We start from the raw sequence: 15,290 nt of genomic DNA, 5'->3' as shown, positions 1-15,290 counted from the left end.
AATCTTCTACTCTCACTGTTCATAAACATACTTTGTCTTTTAACTTCATTTATGCTTCTTGGAGTCATTAAGCCTACATGCTACTGATTCTCAAACCTTTATATCTTTCAGCCCACTTCCTGGGTTTCAGACTCATCAGTCAGAGGCCTACTTGATATCACATGGCTATGCCACAGGAACTTTAAACATAATCCACGTGAAAATTAGCAACTCTTCCTAGATGTTTCTCTTCCTGTATTTCCCACTATAGTTACCCAACACTACTATCTGCCCAGTTGCCTTTGTTGGCAATTTGGGTGGCAGTCGCAATCCTTTCTTTCCCAGTATCCCTCCTACTCTCACATAAAATCAATCACTGGGTCATGCTGGTGTTACTGCCTTAGCACTTCCATTCATCATCCTCTTTTCTATCTCTTCTTCCTATGCCCAGGTCAGTCTCTCATCATTTAGCCTCACGTCTAGGACAATAGTCTTCAAGTTAATCTTTGATTAATCCTGCTAATCCACAGACCAGTTCTACCCTGCCCACATGAGCTGAAGGGATCGGATGGGCACACAAAGCTAGCTCTGTCACTTCCTTGTTCAAAATCTTTCCGTGGTTTCAGTTCACCCACAATGGCATTTCCCAAAGTCCCATACAAGTCTCATGAGGCAGCTCTACATGAGTTGCTCAGTGGAAACATCTACAACCATGTTTTGGATATTCACAATGCATCTCAGTAGGTCAGATGTTCTGATAACTTTTCCAGTCTTCAAAGTTTTTAACTATCTGTTCAATGAAACATTTTCTAATGGTTTGACCTTTCGAGTTTTTTTTTTAGTCTATTAAGTCAATTAACACCACGAAGAACTGGGCTGTCTGAAATATATTTGGATCTAGCCTCAAGAGAAAAACTTACACATGGCCCATGAAGACCTTCACGACTGATCTGTCTGGACTTGGCTGCACCTTTCACACAGTCTTTCGTAGTAGCACATACTTGCTATAATGACAGCTCTTCAGCTCACTTCTTCTGTCTAGAATACCTTGCCTGTCTTCCTCAGAAACTTCTACTTAGAAACTATACCACATGTCAGAGAGGGTTTCTTTTTTTAAGCCTTATGGGCTCCGGCAGGTGGCCTGGAGGGCTCTCCAGCACTACCTGTGATGCCATACAGACATATCTCTGGCAGAGTGGTTCTGTGTCTCAAGATAAGAAGCTTATTTACTTTTCTGCCTATGCTGCCTTTGAACCTGGACCCTCAGATCTAAACCTCCAGAATAGCTAGAATTACAGGCATGAACCACCAGCACCCAGCTCAGATTTTTTTTTTAACCTGTGAAGCATCCTGAGAGTACTTGGCAAAGTACCCTGGCAAAGAGACAGTTAACATTTCAGGGGGCTGCCTATAGTTAATGGTCTTAACTTTTCTTTCAGAATTGTTATATATCTGTAAAAATTCAGTAATACCACTTGCAGAAATATTTATCATTTGCCACTTCATTTTAAACAGTCTGAGTATGTCACTTTAACTTCTAAGTGCTTAACAATTGTGTCAAGAGGAGTGTGTGTGTGTGTGTGTGTGTGTGTGTGTGTGTGTGTGTGTGTGTATGAGGGAGTGTGTATGTACTGGTAGTGGTGCTTGAACTGGCACTGTCCTAGAGATTTTTCTCTCAAGGTTGGTGTTCTGCCACTTGGGCTAAAGCTCTACTTTCAGGCTTTTGCTGATTAACGGGAGATAAGAGTTTCAGAGACTTTTCTGCTCAGGTTGGTTTTGAACTGTGATCCTTAGCTCTCAGTGTCCTGAGTAGCTGTGATGATATGTGTGAGCCACCAGCACTTGGCAAGAGTGATGTTTTATCTGTAGCTTTCTGAAGGGCTTTGCCTTTCCCAAATTCTATACATGACCTCTTGGTCCTTGTCTATGTCAGAAGTTCTACTTTGGGGAAGAAATAACACACTTTCTTCACTTTAAAAGAATCTGACCCAACAATTTCTTAGAATTTTTCAGATCGATAATTTGGAAGTCTAAAGTATATATAAAGGTAAATGTGATCACTACCATACGTAGAAATTCAGACATCCTCTCCTCCATGGATAGAGACTAATGACTTTAATGACTACAATGGATAACTGAGGTACAAACCTTATGCCAGTGGATGCATTTGCTCCTTACACTGAATGCCTGGGCAGTGTTAGCACAATGTATTTCCATTAGCATTTCCATTAGTTTTGAACTCTTACCCATACATCTCTCCTGAGCCAAGCAATGTTAGCTATCTAGAAGTCTCCTCTGTGACCAGACTGATTACATGCTCATAACTGAAAAGAAACCTCTAGTAGCTGGACATTCAAAAAGTACATGCCTTTCCTGAAATTGTGTTTTTCAATGATCAACTTAGTATTCTTTATATTACCAGTGAATCTGATGAATAATCTATGCAATCTTTGCCCTGGTAATCTAGCCACCACTGATTTTAATGAATCAACACATATAACTGTCTGTCTATTTGTTAGTTAGACATGATAAAAAAAAATCTGAGCTGGGTGCTGGTGGTTCATGCCTATAATTCTAGCTACTCAGGAGGTTTAGATGTGAGGGTCCTGGTTCAAAGGCAGCATAGGCAGAAAAGTAAATAAGCTTCTTATCTTGAATAAATTACTCAGAAAAAGGTGGAAGTGGCGCTGTGTGTGGCTCCAGTGGTAGAGTGCTTGCCTTGAGCACAAAGAAGCTCAGGAACAGTGCTCAGGTCCTAAGTTCAAACCCCAGGACTGGCAAAACAACAACAACCACAATAACAACAGCAACAGTAATAATCAGAAAGATCACTATTTTCCTTATGTGGATAGATAGAGCTGAACATAACCTGTAAATTGCTCTCAAGAAGCAATTTGCAGTTGAGGATCAAATATCCTTCAAAACTAAGAGGAGTGAGGGAAGGGGTGGATAGAGAGGGATGAATGAGAATGTTGAAAGGGATGATAGTGTCAAGATGCATTGTATTCATAAACTGCATTGTTGAATGGTAACTCCTGTGTACAACTACTTAAAGATAATAAAAACCAAACTCCCTTGAAGATTACTCACATGAAAGCTCACCACTAATCTGAATGAATAAGGTCCACCCAAACTATTTGTCCACTAATAAATCACAACAAGATGTTAAGTTGCCCCTGGAGAAGGAAGTACATAGAGTCATATTAATAAGATACAATACGTGCAGGGCAAAAGCATCAATAATTCAAATAGGTTTTAATTTAAGAATGGGAAACATGAAGACTGTCTTGATTCTAATCCTGGGATCTGCAGCCCAAGTAAACAACAGAAATTGTGATCTCTCCTCTATCTGTTCGCTCACTCACAGCGTGAGATATGAATCGATGCAGAACGCAAAGACCATGGCCAGGCACAGAGTAAACGTTCATTAAAACTTAGCTGCTCTGGTTGTAATAAGAAGCTGGTTAATTCTAGCACTTTGTGAGGTTGACAAAAACAAGCAAGCAAGGCCAAGCAAGTGGACCATTGTAGGAGGGGACACTTGCCTCCTAGCGGTGTTCCGAAACAGCAGCCGACCCCCACAGCACAGCCCACCGTCAGGATGTCAGTGTAATAATATGGCTGCTACTGGGGAGAGACAGACAGAGGGACAGGTGGAAGGAGAAGGGCAGGTGAGAGAGAAAGGGGAGGAGAACAAGCAGGGAAGGGAGAGGAAGTAGAGTGAGAGGCTTCTTCGGTCATAGGAAATCACTGTGGTTTGATTGCTCCTCTAACACCCAGGCCAGGAAAAAAAAACAGTGAACTTTAGCACACAGGAAGTGACCTCACGGCTCAAGGCCAACAACAGAGAAGGAAATAAAAGTGAAACAAATAGATGCTGGACAGGGAAGGTAAATCAGTAGTGATGAGACCAGAGGTGCGTATTCATGGTAAGAAGTGGCCATAGCAAAGGAGGCAGGTGAGGACTTCACACAGAAGAGTAACAACTGGTCTCAGGAGAACACACAGCCTTTTGGCAGAACAATCCAGGTCCCTGCGGACCAGGGGCTGTGATCTAAGGTCACTCCTGAATGCCCGTCCACCAGCGCCTTGGGTAAGTATGGTCCCCTCCACGCTAAACCAACCTCCCCTCCACATCCAGCTCAGGCAACCCAGGTAGGGAGGAAGTGAAACTTGCCTCCGATAGGGGCTGCAAAGCAGCATCCCACGCCCACCGCACAGGCTGGCACCAGGAGGTCAAGCTGCCCAGGCATGGTCTGCAACAGAGAAGCATGCCAGACAGGGGGTAGCAGCGTGGGAGGGGAGGATGGGGGTAGGTGTTGGCCAGGGTGTTGTGAAGGGTAGTTCAGAGGTTGTTCGGGAAGGAATGTGGAGGTGAACAGAGAGGCACAGGGCAGGAAGGGCAGGGCACAAGGAGGCAAGGCATAGCCTGGACAGAGGCACTGTGCGGCTGGGTCAGTGGGCAGGGCATGGAGAACAGGAGCGTGGGTTAGTAGACGCCCCTTCAGCACCACAGCCAGCCTGGAGCAGGAGCAGGCAGTCACCCCCAGGTCCCTGTGTACATGAGGCTTGCTGTCCTTGGCCCACAGCCCCTGTGGTACCGCACTGTCTCAGCCTTACCTCGTAGACCCCACAGAACATGGACATGAACTTGCTGAGGACAGCAGCACAGATGCTGGCGATGTGGACGAAAGGGCCCTGGAAGACAGTGGGAAAGCATGGCTCAAGGTGAGAGAACTGCCTGGAAGGGAGACTACAGCTTCACAGATCTAGAATTTTCTACTCCCGACAGTGATTTAGGGGCTTCATACTAGAGAGGAGGGATGAAAAGCTCAATGCCTTACCTTTTCAAACAATGCCCAGGGCTACAGGGCAAATGAGGGAGAGTGAAGAGAGAGCAATGGATAGGGCAGCCTCTGGCAGTTACAGTGATGTGAGATTGAGGGACCTGAGTGTCAGGAAGAAAAGTGCTCTGGGCAGAGGAGATAGAAAATGCAGAAGTCTGACTAAGGGAAAGTTTGGGAGTGGCTGAGGGATGGGAGGCAGGACAGACAAGAGGGGTTAGTGCAGAATAAGTAGCATGCAAAACTATTATAAAGCTCTGGACCAGAGATCAGATAGGACCTACTCCACTTTTAAAAGATGCCTCTGGCTATTGGCTGGAGTGCTGTCAGCACTGGGCAGAAGGGCACAGAAAGGGGGGCTGTGTAGGAGACCTGAAATGTTACTTGGAATGAAATACAGCTTTGAAATGTTTTCTCCTATGAGAACAGGGAATGGGTCAGGACTTGTGCTAAGGCAGAGGTTCCCAGCCACAGGAGATTCCATGTCCCTCCTCCCTCCATCCCCCCAAAGGCACATCTGGCAATGTCTGGAGGCATTCTGGCTGTCACAGATGGGGTATTCAGGGCTGGTGACCAAGGATACTGGTGACCAACATCCCACAGTGGTATAAGACAACAGCACAGAGTTTGCCAGCCCCAAAGATGAACCATGTCCAGGCTGATATATCCTAAGGTTCCCCAGCTTCCACCCCGGGAAGAGGAATTTTCCAAGATTTCTCCTCCCTACTACTTCTTGGTCTACTGATCTACTTTTGCTCCCAGAGCGCCCTCTAGATTGAGCTCATTCATTCTCATCCCTTCCTCCCTCCTTCCCTCCCTCCCTTTCTCCCTCCCTCCCTCCCTCCCTTTCTCCCTCCCTCTGTTCATGCTTCAGTAATCCACACTCACACCCACCTCTTTCCCCACGGGGATGCCACTGCCCAGCCCTGCAGTCAGGGCTACCACCTTGGCCACGAAGGCCTTGAGTGTGAGATATTCTTTCAGAACAACCCCTCGAAGGATTGTCTTCATTTCAGGGATTCCAGAGCCTGAACATGGTTTCAAAAGGATTGCGTACAGTTTCACGTGAAAGGTTACATGAAAGATGAAAATGGAAATATGGGGGATGAAAATGGAAATGGGCTTGGGAAGGATCAAAGAGGCGATGGAGGGGAGAACCATGGTTAAGGCACCCAGGACTGGAGGACAGGAGTCAGAGGGGAACCGATTGTGTGGCGTCTCCTAGCAAGTTCTCACCAACAGCCTGGGGAGAGATGAGGTGGCAGAAGAGGGCACTGAAGAGGATGAGGACAAGCGGGAAGCTGACCCAGGCCAGGTATTGCAGCGGGAGGCTGGGCTGCATCTGGGCGTAGGTCCACTTGTAGGCTGCAGGAACATGCACCTGGATCAGCGAAGCAGTGGAGGAGGACGACTCCCACACACAGAGGCAGACAACATACTGGCCGCCCCCTCATTCCCTGGACATCCTGCCTGTCCATATTCCCAGGATCAGGACTCCATAGTACATGTGGGAAGTCTGAGCTGCAGGAAGCAAAGTGCCCATTACATTCTCTGACAAAGGTATCCGGTAGCTGCCTGCAGGTCACAGTGAATAGGAGGCTGGAGCCCTGATAGAGGCTAAGGTGTGCCCCACCAGGCTTGCCTAGGCCTTCAGCTCTGAAGCTGGAAAGAAGCCCATGGAAACTGGAATAAGTGGGCAACTTCAAAGGAGGAGCCCCCATAGCTTGGGTGGAAGCAAGTGATTGCAGTGCTGCATCTGGCACTCAGGTATCAGTGGGCTTGATCTTGTCCTGTGGCAGAATCCCACCTGATTCCCTCCTCCCAGCATCCCCTGCCCAAACACATCCCGATGGAAACACATGGAAACTCCAGGAAGAGCCTCTGTGTGGAAAAGGTAGCGGTCCAGGGAGGACCTACCCTGAAGGCTCTTGGCACTGACATAGTCCATGCACCAGCTGACCAGAGCCATCAGTAGACCCAGGAGCACCAGAAAGATCCAGTCTTCCCCCAACTTCCTTCTCACCACTTGTTCCAGGCGGTGAATACAACCTAGGAAGAGGGAAGGGTGAACAAGGAGAGAAGCAGCTCACCAGTCACTATTCTGGGAGTGTGGCTGAGTAGAGGGGAGGAACTGGGCCTAGGACTTCTCTTTATCTGTTCCTTGCTGCCTATGCCTTTTCAGAAGACCCCAAACCCTATTACCCTATGAAGTCCCTTCTGAATCTTTTGTTTCTTGAGGTTGCCAAAGATAAAGGGAATGAAATGTAAGATGGAGAGGTACCTTTTCCTCCATACCTATAGGGCGTGTGTGTGTGTGTGTGTGTGTGTGTGTGTGTGTGTGTGTGTGTGTGTGTGTGTGTGTGTGTGTGTGTGTGTGTGTGTGTGTGTGTGTGTGTGTGTGTGTGGCAGGGGGTACATGTATAACAGGGGATCCAAGTTATTCTCTTAAGCCTGGTACCTCCTATTCCAGATTTCTTTATTCCTCAGTCCCCATCACCTTGACATTTAGAATAGTGGTCCTCATCCTTGCTGTCCACTGTAGAACTGGAGCCCATCTTCGTGGGCATCCCCACATTCTGCTCCTTGTCTGAGTAGCGCTCTTTGTGATGGCCATAAATCTGAACAGATGAAGAATGGGCACTGTCTTATTGGAGTCAAAAAGAACACACAGGAATCACATAGATTCAAAGGACAGAGGACATCACACAGAGTAAAGGAGAGATAGCTGTTCTGGATGCTGTGCTCCTTCTCATATTCATCTCTCCACTCTTGATTCACATATTTTTTTCATGTTTTTCCCCATCTGTCTATTCTCACTTTGATTCAGGCCCATGGTAACCTTTCTTAAGGAGGCATGTTGCTACTTAGAAGATATCCAGAGAACTGTGTCCAGATTGGGCATTTGTACCACCTGAACATTTTATGCATCTATCATTGTTGGCTGTATGTTTGTAGTCTGTCTGACGCTACACTTTCTGCAGATCTTGCCTGCTGTTCTGCTTCTGTACTTGGGATCCTAACATGGGCAGGGAAAGGACAAAGTGGTCTAGCCAGCAGATGGCTTTTGCTTTTATATTCTATCTGGGTAGATAACTCATTTATCTACTTAGGGGTCCCAGAATCTCAACCATCTAATCTCTCAGGGTTTGTAGGCCCAAACAGGAGCCAGGCCTGATCAAGTAAGTCAATCTACTTCTTCCCAAATCAAGGTGAGTGTGTGTGTGTGTGGTGGGGGTAGCCAGTATATCTGTGCAGTGTGCAAGAGCATTGACTGCTCTGAGTCTGTCTGTCCCTTTCTGCTACACTAAGTTGTCCTCTGGAGCAGGGTCAGGCCAGGCAATGTTGCTGGTTCTGAGTCTGGGTAGATCTGATTTCACAATATGAGCAGAAGTGTTTTACGCCTTGGTCCTAAAGACACACAAGTAACTGCCTGCTCATGCCTATTTCCTTTCCTGGGATGGGGTTAGAGATGGAGGGCAGTGTTTCCCTCCAAGCCCTGCCTGGGATCTAGAGGTGGAAAATACTACCGGTGAAGGCCAGGTAACTAACTGGGGCTGCCTTGGCTTCCTGAGGTGTTCAGGCTGGCAGAGATTAGGGAAGGGCATGGTACTTCCTACCAAAACCTGGGCAGAGAAAAGACTATTAAAGCCAGATGAACCCTGCCGTCTAGCACTAATCACCACAGCATGGCAGTTACAGGAGAAGAAGGGAGAAATCAAACCCCCTTCATTTCTTTGATGTATGAAGGATGCCTGGAAAGCATGAAAAGTATGAAACGTACTCTAGTGTGTGTGTATGTGTGTGTGTGGGAGTGGATGGGAACGAAAAAGATAGCCTCAACGGTCTTGAAAATGTACTGATGACTGTTGTGTGGTTGGGGTTTCATTCTATCCTTCTATTTTTGTGTAACTGGAATTTTCCATGATAAAAATTAAGCCAAGAAAACCTAATAAATTCCTGTGGATACTAGGTGAATGCTATGTCTCAAATCAACTTGCTTTTCTTTCCTAAGGGAAGCATCAGACTGCTTCACCAAGTGCCCCCACTGTCACCAGAAAAGGCTCTAACTGCTTTGCTTAATTCGTCATCTCCTCCTCCTCCTCCAGAAATGACACCCCACCTCCACCCAACAGTGAGAAGTAGCCTGCACTGATTCTGTCCTGCTTCACAGACTCCTTCCCCTTCTCCTCATGTTGCCTCTGTGATTATGAGGGACTGAAAATGGAGCCGTGGACCCAGTGCTCAGATCATTTGCCCACTCCACCTTGCTGGTTTCCATTTGGACACCTGCAGGATTTTCTGAACCTTCATCTTCTGCCTGGTAGTCACCTCCATCCTGTGTCTCACTCTATTCTTTGCACATCTCCATTCCCAGACCCTGGAGGACACCTACCCCTGTACTGAGCTCAGCATCTTTCTGTGTGCTTTACATTTCATAGGACATGTTTTGTTTTTTAAGCTTGGAGTGCTGGGGACTGAAGGTCATACACTTCAGCAGTCCAGGCAAGTGCTCTCCCACCAAGTGACATCTCAGCCCCTAAAAGCTGGAGTATGTTTCTCGACTCATTTTGACCCCTAGCAAATCTTTGACCTCATAAGCTACTCAGTTTGTTTTCTGTACTCATCCCAACTCCCTTTTTCCTGCCTTCTGTAGATGTGTATGTGTGTGTGGAGGAGGAGAATCACTTGGCAGAAATTCCCATGTTGTCTTCATGTGGGTGAAAGGCACGTGAAACACCTGTCGCCTTGTCCCACAGAATCACTGTGTAGGTTACATAAGTCTGAGTTCTATGTGCATGTGTGGCTCCGCTGGTCTCGCTTATTCCATTAGTACAGGCTACGTATTATTAGTACATACATTTCTAAATGCATTCTTCAGTGATATCAGACCTTTAAAGGGTTTTCAGATTGTTAACACATTACCAAGTACTTAAAGGAGATAAACAATGTTCCTTCTTTTCACAGATTTGCCCTGGCCGCGCAGTCTCACTCCCCACCCCTCCCCTCCCTGCCCAAACTTTACCTGTGTGGGGTGGGCATTGTGTCGGGGGCCCATATCCTTTCGGAGGCGGTGCTGAAGGCCTCCATTCTCTGAAGGCAGTCCGTAGCTGGTGCAGTGTTCAAAGGGCACGTACTGATACTGGGGGGCGCTACCCCACCAGCTTTGTTCACCCCCGTGCCGCAAGGACTGGGATCTCTCCATGTGGCTTCTTCACATCCCAGGCCAGGCCTTGGCCTGCCTGCCCCTGTTCTAGCCCTGGTGCAGCTCCTTAAGCTGCTGCTCTCGCCTGTCCCCAAGGCGTCTGGGGCAGCATGCCCACCTCCAGCTATTTATAGCCGCCTCTCCATCACATGACTTCCCCCCTCCACTGCCACATCTGATCTGCTTGGGGTCGAAGCAGGTGTGAGTGCAGTAGGGGGTGGCATGGGGGTGGGGAGAACCTGTGGGACAGCCCCACAGGGAATTCCCTCTGCAAGCCAGCAGCATTGTCCCCTCCCTAGTCACTAGTAGGCTTCCAGCTCCAGGAAACTGGTCCCTCTATAAATATCACCCAGATCAGGATGGGAAACTGCTTAGTGTGCTCTCCAGGCTGCACCTGGAGCCCCTCCAAGACAGCTACCTTGGCTTTTGTGTGTAGAAGGCAAAGGGTGCAGTGGAGTTGAATGAAGTCTCTCAAAGGTCTGGGAACACTGGACAAGTGAACTCACCTGGGAGATCAGCTGGCGTCGCTCAGCCATCTCTCCCTGTTGGCTTGTTCTTAGTTTGGTGTCTCTGCAGGGTTGGGTCCTGGATCCTGAACATCTGGTCATCTCCCATCCATTCCACTTTGTTCTCTCCTCCAGCTCTCAGTCCCTTTGTCTACTTGAAGCTGCCAATATGTACCCTGGGGTGCTCCCCCCTTATCATCCACTGGGTGTGGAATGCTTGTGGGAAGCAAAGGTAATAACTTGGGTCCCAGGATGGCTCCAATTTCCCACAATCACATGTGCCAGATATACTACCAGCTCTGCTCTACAGGAGAGGCTGAAGGTCCATTTAGATTGTGGTGCCCAAGACATCTTTATTAGGGTAGGTTAGATAACAGGAGAAAAGGGAAGGGAAGTAGACCAGAGGCATAGAGAAGCTGGTGGTGGGAAGGGAAGGAATGTTTCTCACATTGAGTCTGGCAATCCAAATATGATGAAGTAATCTAGTCTTCCCTTTTCTGGTCCATAAATTAATTTTTTTCCCAAGGCCAAATGACTCCATCTAGCATTACATTCCCCCCCCCCACCCCCACCAATTTTCCCAAGACATTCTTTCCCTCTAAAATCACTATGGAAGAAAAGTTAGATTGAAGAAAAGTGAGGTTTAGGATCCATCACCAAGCAGGTTCAGGAACTGCAGGGTATGGACCCTAAACATGTACTTTAATTTTAAGGTAAGCTAAATGGAATTGCCCATAGTAAATGGGGACAGACTCACTGACAATACCTTTTGTAAGTGCTCAGTATCACTGGCTGCCAGGGAAATGAAATCAAAACCAAAGTGAGACATCATTTCACATTGGTTAGAATGGGTACTCATTTTTGACCAAGACTAAACTGGAGAGACTGAGGAGAAACTGCTGTGGGTGGGAACAGAAACTGGTACAGTCCTTATGGACAAAAGGATGGACATTTCCAACTAAATTAGAACTAGAATTGTTATATGACTCAGCAGTAGTATTCTAGAGGAATAGTATTTCCACAGGAAAATGGATCCCAGTCTTTTAAGAGGTAAATGTACTTCTTTGTTCCTTATAGCAGTATCCAAAAAATATGAAATAACCTTAGTATCTGTCAACAGGTGAGTGAGTAGATTAAGAAAATACTGTGTTTAAGACAATGGGCTACTATTCAGATAAAAGTGAATCTGTCAGCTATGCCTTGAATGAATCAAGAAGTAGGCTATGTAGAACATCCCAGATACATTTAACTACTGCACACTCTCACTTACAGATAGAATCTTCAAAAGAGAAACTCAGCAGTAGAGTAGAAGAGTGGCTGCCATGGGCTGGGCCAGAAGTGGATACTGGGTAGACAGATACTAGACAAAGGGTACAAAGTTTCACCCATTCCAGATGAATTAAGTTCTGGAGATCTAACATACAGAAGAGTGACTAGTTCTCAAAACTATATTTAATACTTGAAGTTTGCTGAGGGTAGCAAATATCCAATGTAAAATATTTGATCTTAAGAGTTCTCACCACAAATTCACAAAAGTAACTGTGAGGTGATGGTTAACTACCTTGACTGTAGTTTGACTGCAGTGATTTCACAATGTACACATACACCTTTATGTCTTAAATATACATAATTCCTATTTGTTAGTTACATACCAATAAGGTTAAACCAACAAAAAAAATGAGCATCTTTTCTAGCATGAATCCCAAGGCTCATCATCCTCTACAGATAATAAATGTTGGATTGCTGAGGATTAAAGGCTCTATGTGATAACTTGTACTTCTGTGTGTGTGCACGTGTGCATGTGCACGCACACGCGAGTGTGCTTGTGCTAAGGCTTGAAAGCAGAGCCCAAATCTCTTGTTTAGCTTAGTGCAGGCTGTTCCTCTATCATTTGAGACATACCTCCACTTTGTCTTCCCAGGCTAGCTTCAAACCTTAATCCTTAGATCTCAGCTTCCTGAGTAGAGGAACATTACCAAAATGAGAAGGGCCTCAGAAAGAGATTTTTTTCATCTGTTTGTGAAATCAGGCTCTCTGATGATAGTGTTTCTATATGGTACTTAAAAATATACATATACATAATTTTATTATTAAGGTGTTATACAGAGGGCTTATCATTTTATAAGTCAGGTGATGAGTACATTTCTGTTTCTGGAGTGTCACCCTTTCCTTCACTCCCCCACCAAATTAGGAACTTTTAAAACTAAGCATCAGATACAATTATGGCTTCCTTACTGTTCCTAAATCAAGTCACAAAAACAGAGCAGCTCAGTCACAGACTAACATTCACAGCAGGACTGTGAAGCTATTCACCTCGGCCAGACCTAGTGGAAGCATGTAATTTCCTAGCTCACCATCAACGACAATCTTGAACCCAGTCTTAAATGAGGAGGATTAAGGACAACCACAGGCTGCTAGTGATGCTATCTACTCTGCGAGAGTAAATGATCTATGTTCAAAATTAGTAAATCTCATGCATGCTGTCCTGAAAGAAACCTAGATATAAACCAGGCCTATCCTTCACTCTAACAGCTCACTGGACCTAATGCTTAGGTTCTGATTTGGAGAGCCAGAGACAGACTGCTATGCAGTCCTAGGAAGCTTCTAAACTTGAAAGCAAATTTGTAAATAGGCATGATTGATACATTTTTTTCTTCTGAAGTTTTCAATAGGTTCTCAATGGGTCTATAATATTAAAAGATTAAAGTCTATAGCATATGGATTGTGATCTGAAGGGTTGTACCAAGTAGGCAAGATACAAGGATCCAAGAAGGGGAAAATCTGTCTTGGGGATACTGGTGATGGTTGGGAGAGCATCCCTGCAAAAACTTTGTGCATAGGTTTTCCTTTCTGTTATATTCTTGCAATGTACAGAAGATTAAATACGACCGTCATACTTCGTGTTTTCAGTCATCTATTTCCTTCTGTGTGTTCAGGAAGCATGGAATCCATGCTCACTGCCGCAATTTCAGCAAAGCAACTACTGCTTTTCTAGACACCTTTTGTTTACAGCAGACTTCGCTGTTTACTTCTCTATTCCTTACTAGCCTTGCTCTCCTTTATTCTTTCCCATACCTGACCGATCATGTCTTTCCTGTAGCACTCCATTCAGGTTTTACAAACACGGCATTCTTTTCCCAAATTTAATCATATTTAATTCTCATAGGTACCATTCAAAGCACAAATATTTTTTGTTTTTGTGCTGGTCCTGGAGTTTGAACTCAGGGCCTAGGAGCTGTCCCTAAGCTTTTTTTTCCCTCAAGGATGGCACTCAACCACTTGAGCAATAGCTGTACTTGCAGCTTATTTTGTTTATTAAGCAGAGAGAAATTTCCTGGACTTCCTTGCTTAGGCTGGCTTTGAACCAGGACCCTCAAATCTCAGTCTCCTGAGCAGCAAGGGTTATAGGCATGAACTTCCATCAAGTTTATTTTTAAGTAAGGGTAACCAAGGCTACTGGGTATCTTGGCACAGGTCTCTAAAATTACTAAAGGCAGAGCAAGCATTTAAAATGAGATTTATATATAAAAGTTTCAGAGTTCATACCCTTAAGACTGAATTTCTTTCTCTTTTGGTAGTTCAAAGTCTCTGAGACTCTTAATCTTTGGGAAAACATGGGAAAATGTTTTCCCTCATGGGTCTGTTATTAAAATGGAAGACTCCACATTCAGTGCCTACAACAGACCAAGCACTGCAGCTACTACCTTGTCTACCTCCTCAGGCACCTCTTTTCTTTTGAAACTACACTCTCACCTGATACCTTACTTGTTTCATTCCTTCCTGCTTTCCTTTCACTTGAGAAAACAGGATAGAGAAGGGTGGCAGAGGGCAGCCTCCAGCCCAGGGAGGGGGATAATTTTAGAAGAGAATCCCCTGGCAGAGGTAAGTGGGCAAAGGGAACAGAGCTGTGAAATTCAACCTGACACCCTAATTCAAGGGCGGGTGGCAAGGACATGGACTCCAGCTCAGACATGGCTTTGAAATTCCCCACTCATCGACCTTTCGTAAACTTTCCTATCCCTAAAAATGGGTAGTCGCTTACACTACTCAGTAACTTCTTAACCTTTCCTAGAGTTTTGTGTCTTTGAGATGATGTTTACTCAGCAGCATAAAACCAACTGCTTTTCATACTTTTTGTTCCTAATGTTCTTTCACACCAAACGCACTATTATCGGGTGATGTGCTTCAGTACCTTTCGCTCTTCTGTATTCCTCAGCAACGTTCACAGCTGTTTCTTACCCAATGTTGCCACAGAATGTTTCCACTTTCTAGACTGTCACTAGCACAAGTGCCAGCCAGCCACTCACCTTTCTATGAATGAGCCAAGTACTCCTCAACCTAACAGTCTACTGGTAACTTTTTTCGACTGTCCTAGGATTCTCTGTTATCTGTCTACCCTAGAGAAATCTTAAATCTATCTTGGACCAAGTTGCTACATAAAATCCTACTATCTTGGCCAAAAGTTGGCCTAGTGGTAGAGTGTTTGCCTAGCATGCACAAAGACCTGGGTTCGATTTCTTGTTAACATAGAAAAGTCGGAAATGGTGCTGTGGCTCAAGTGATAGAGCACTAGAGTTGAGGAAAGCACAAAGGCTGTGCTTAGGCCCTGAGTTCAAGCCTGTGGACTAGCAAAAAGAAAAATACTATCTTCCCTTGTCCTCCTATTCTAACCTTGTCTATTACTTCAGTCTCCATCCTATAATCGGATAAACCAGAACTAACACTGCTTGCTTAACTCTTCTATCTTACCTGACCATG

The 15,290-nt window shown here is 45.5% G+C and overlaps 1 protein-coding gene across 2 annotated transcripts in view; it reads right to left on the bottom strand.

Moving 5' to 3' along the window:
• Positions 1-10,041, bottom strand: part of Clcn1 (chloride voltage-gated channel 1) — a 33,073-nt gene extending 23,032 nt beyond the window's left edge. The window contains exons 1-7 of one of the 2 annotated variants that reach the window (XM_090332426.1): positions 9,847-10,041; positions 7,321-7,441; positions 6,741-6,872; positions 6,060-6,188; positions 5,718-5,851; positions 4,600-4,677; positions 3,525-3,603 (exon numbers count right to left, since the gene is read on the bottom strand). In XM_090332426.1, the coding sequence (XP_090188552.1) occupies positions 3,525-3,603; positions 4,600-4,677; positions 5,718-5,851; positions 6,060-6,188; positions 6,741-6,872; positions 7,321-7,441; positions 9,847-10,026 (853 nt within the window). In that variant the 5' untranslated portion in view covers positions 10,027-10,041. The remainder of the gene's footprint in view (positions 1-3,524; positions 3,604-4,599; positions 4,678-5,717; positions 5,852-6,059; positions 6,189-6,740; positions 6,873-7,320; positions 7,442-9,846) is intronic. The other variant, XM_090332427.1, reaches the window with a different exon arrangement.
• Positions 10,042-15,290: the final 5,249 nt, after the last annotated feature.

This window comes from Megascapheus bottae, chromosome 5, assembly GCF_031878675.1.
Source record: "Megascapheus bottae isolate mThoBot1 chromosome 5, mThoBot2.hap1, whole genome shotgun sequence".
Classification (NCBI taxonomy): Eukaryota; Metazoa; Chordata; class Mammalia; order Rodentia; family Geomyidae; genus Megascapheus; species Megascapheus bottae.
This window is presented reverse-complemented; position numbering and strand designations above follow the sequence as displayed.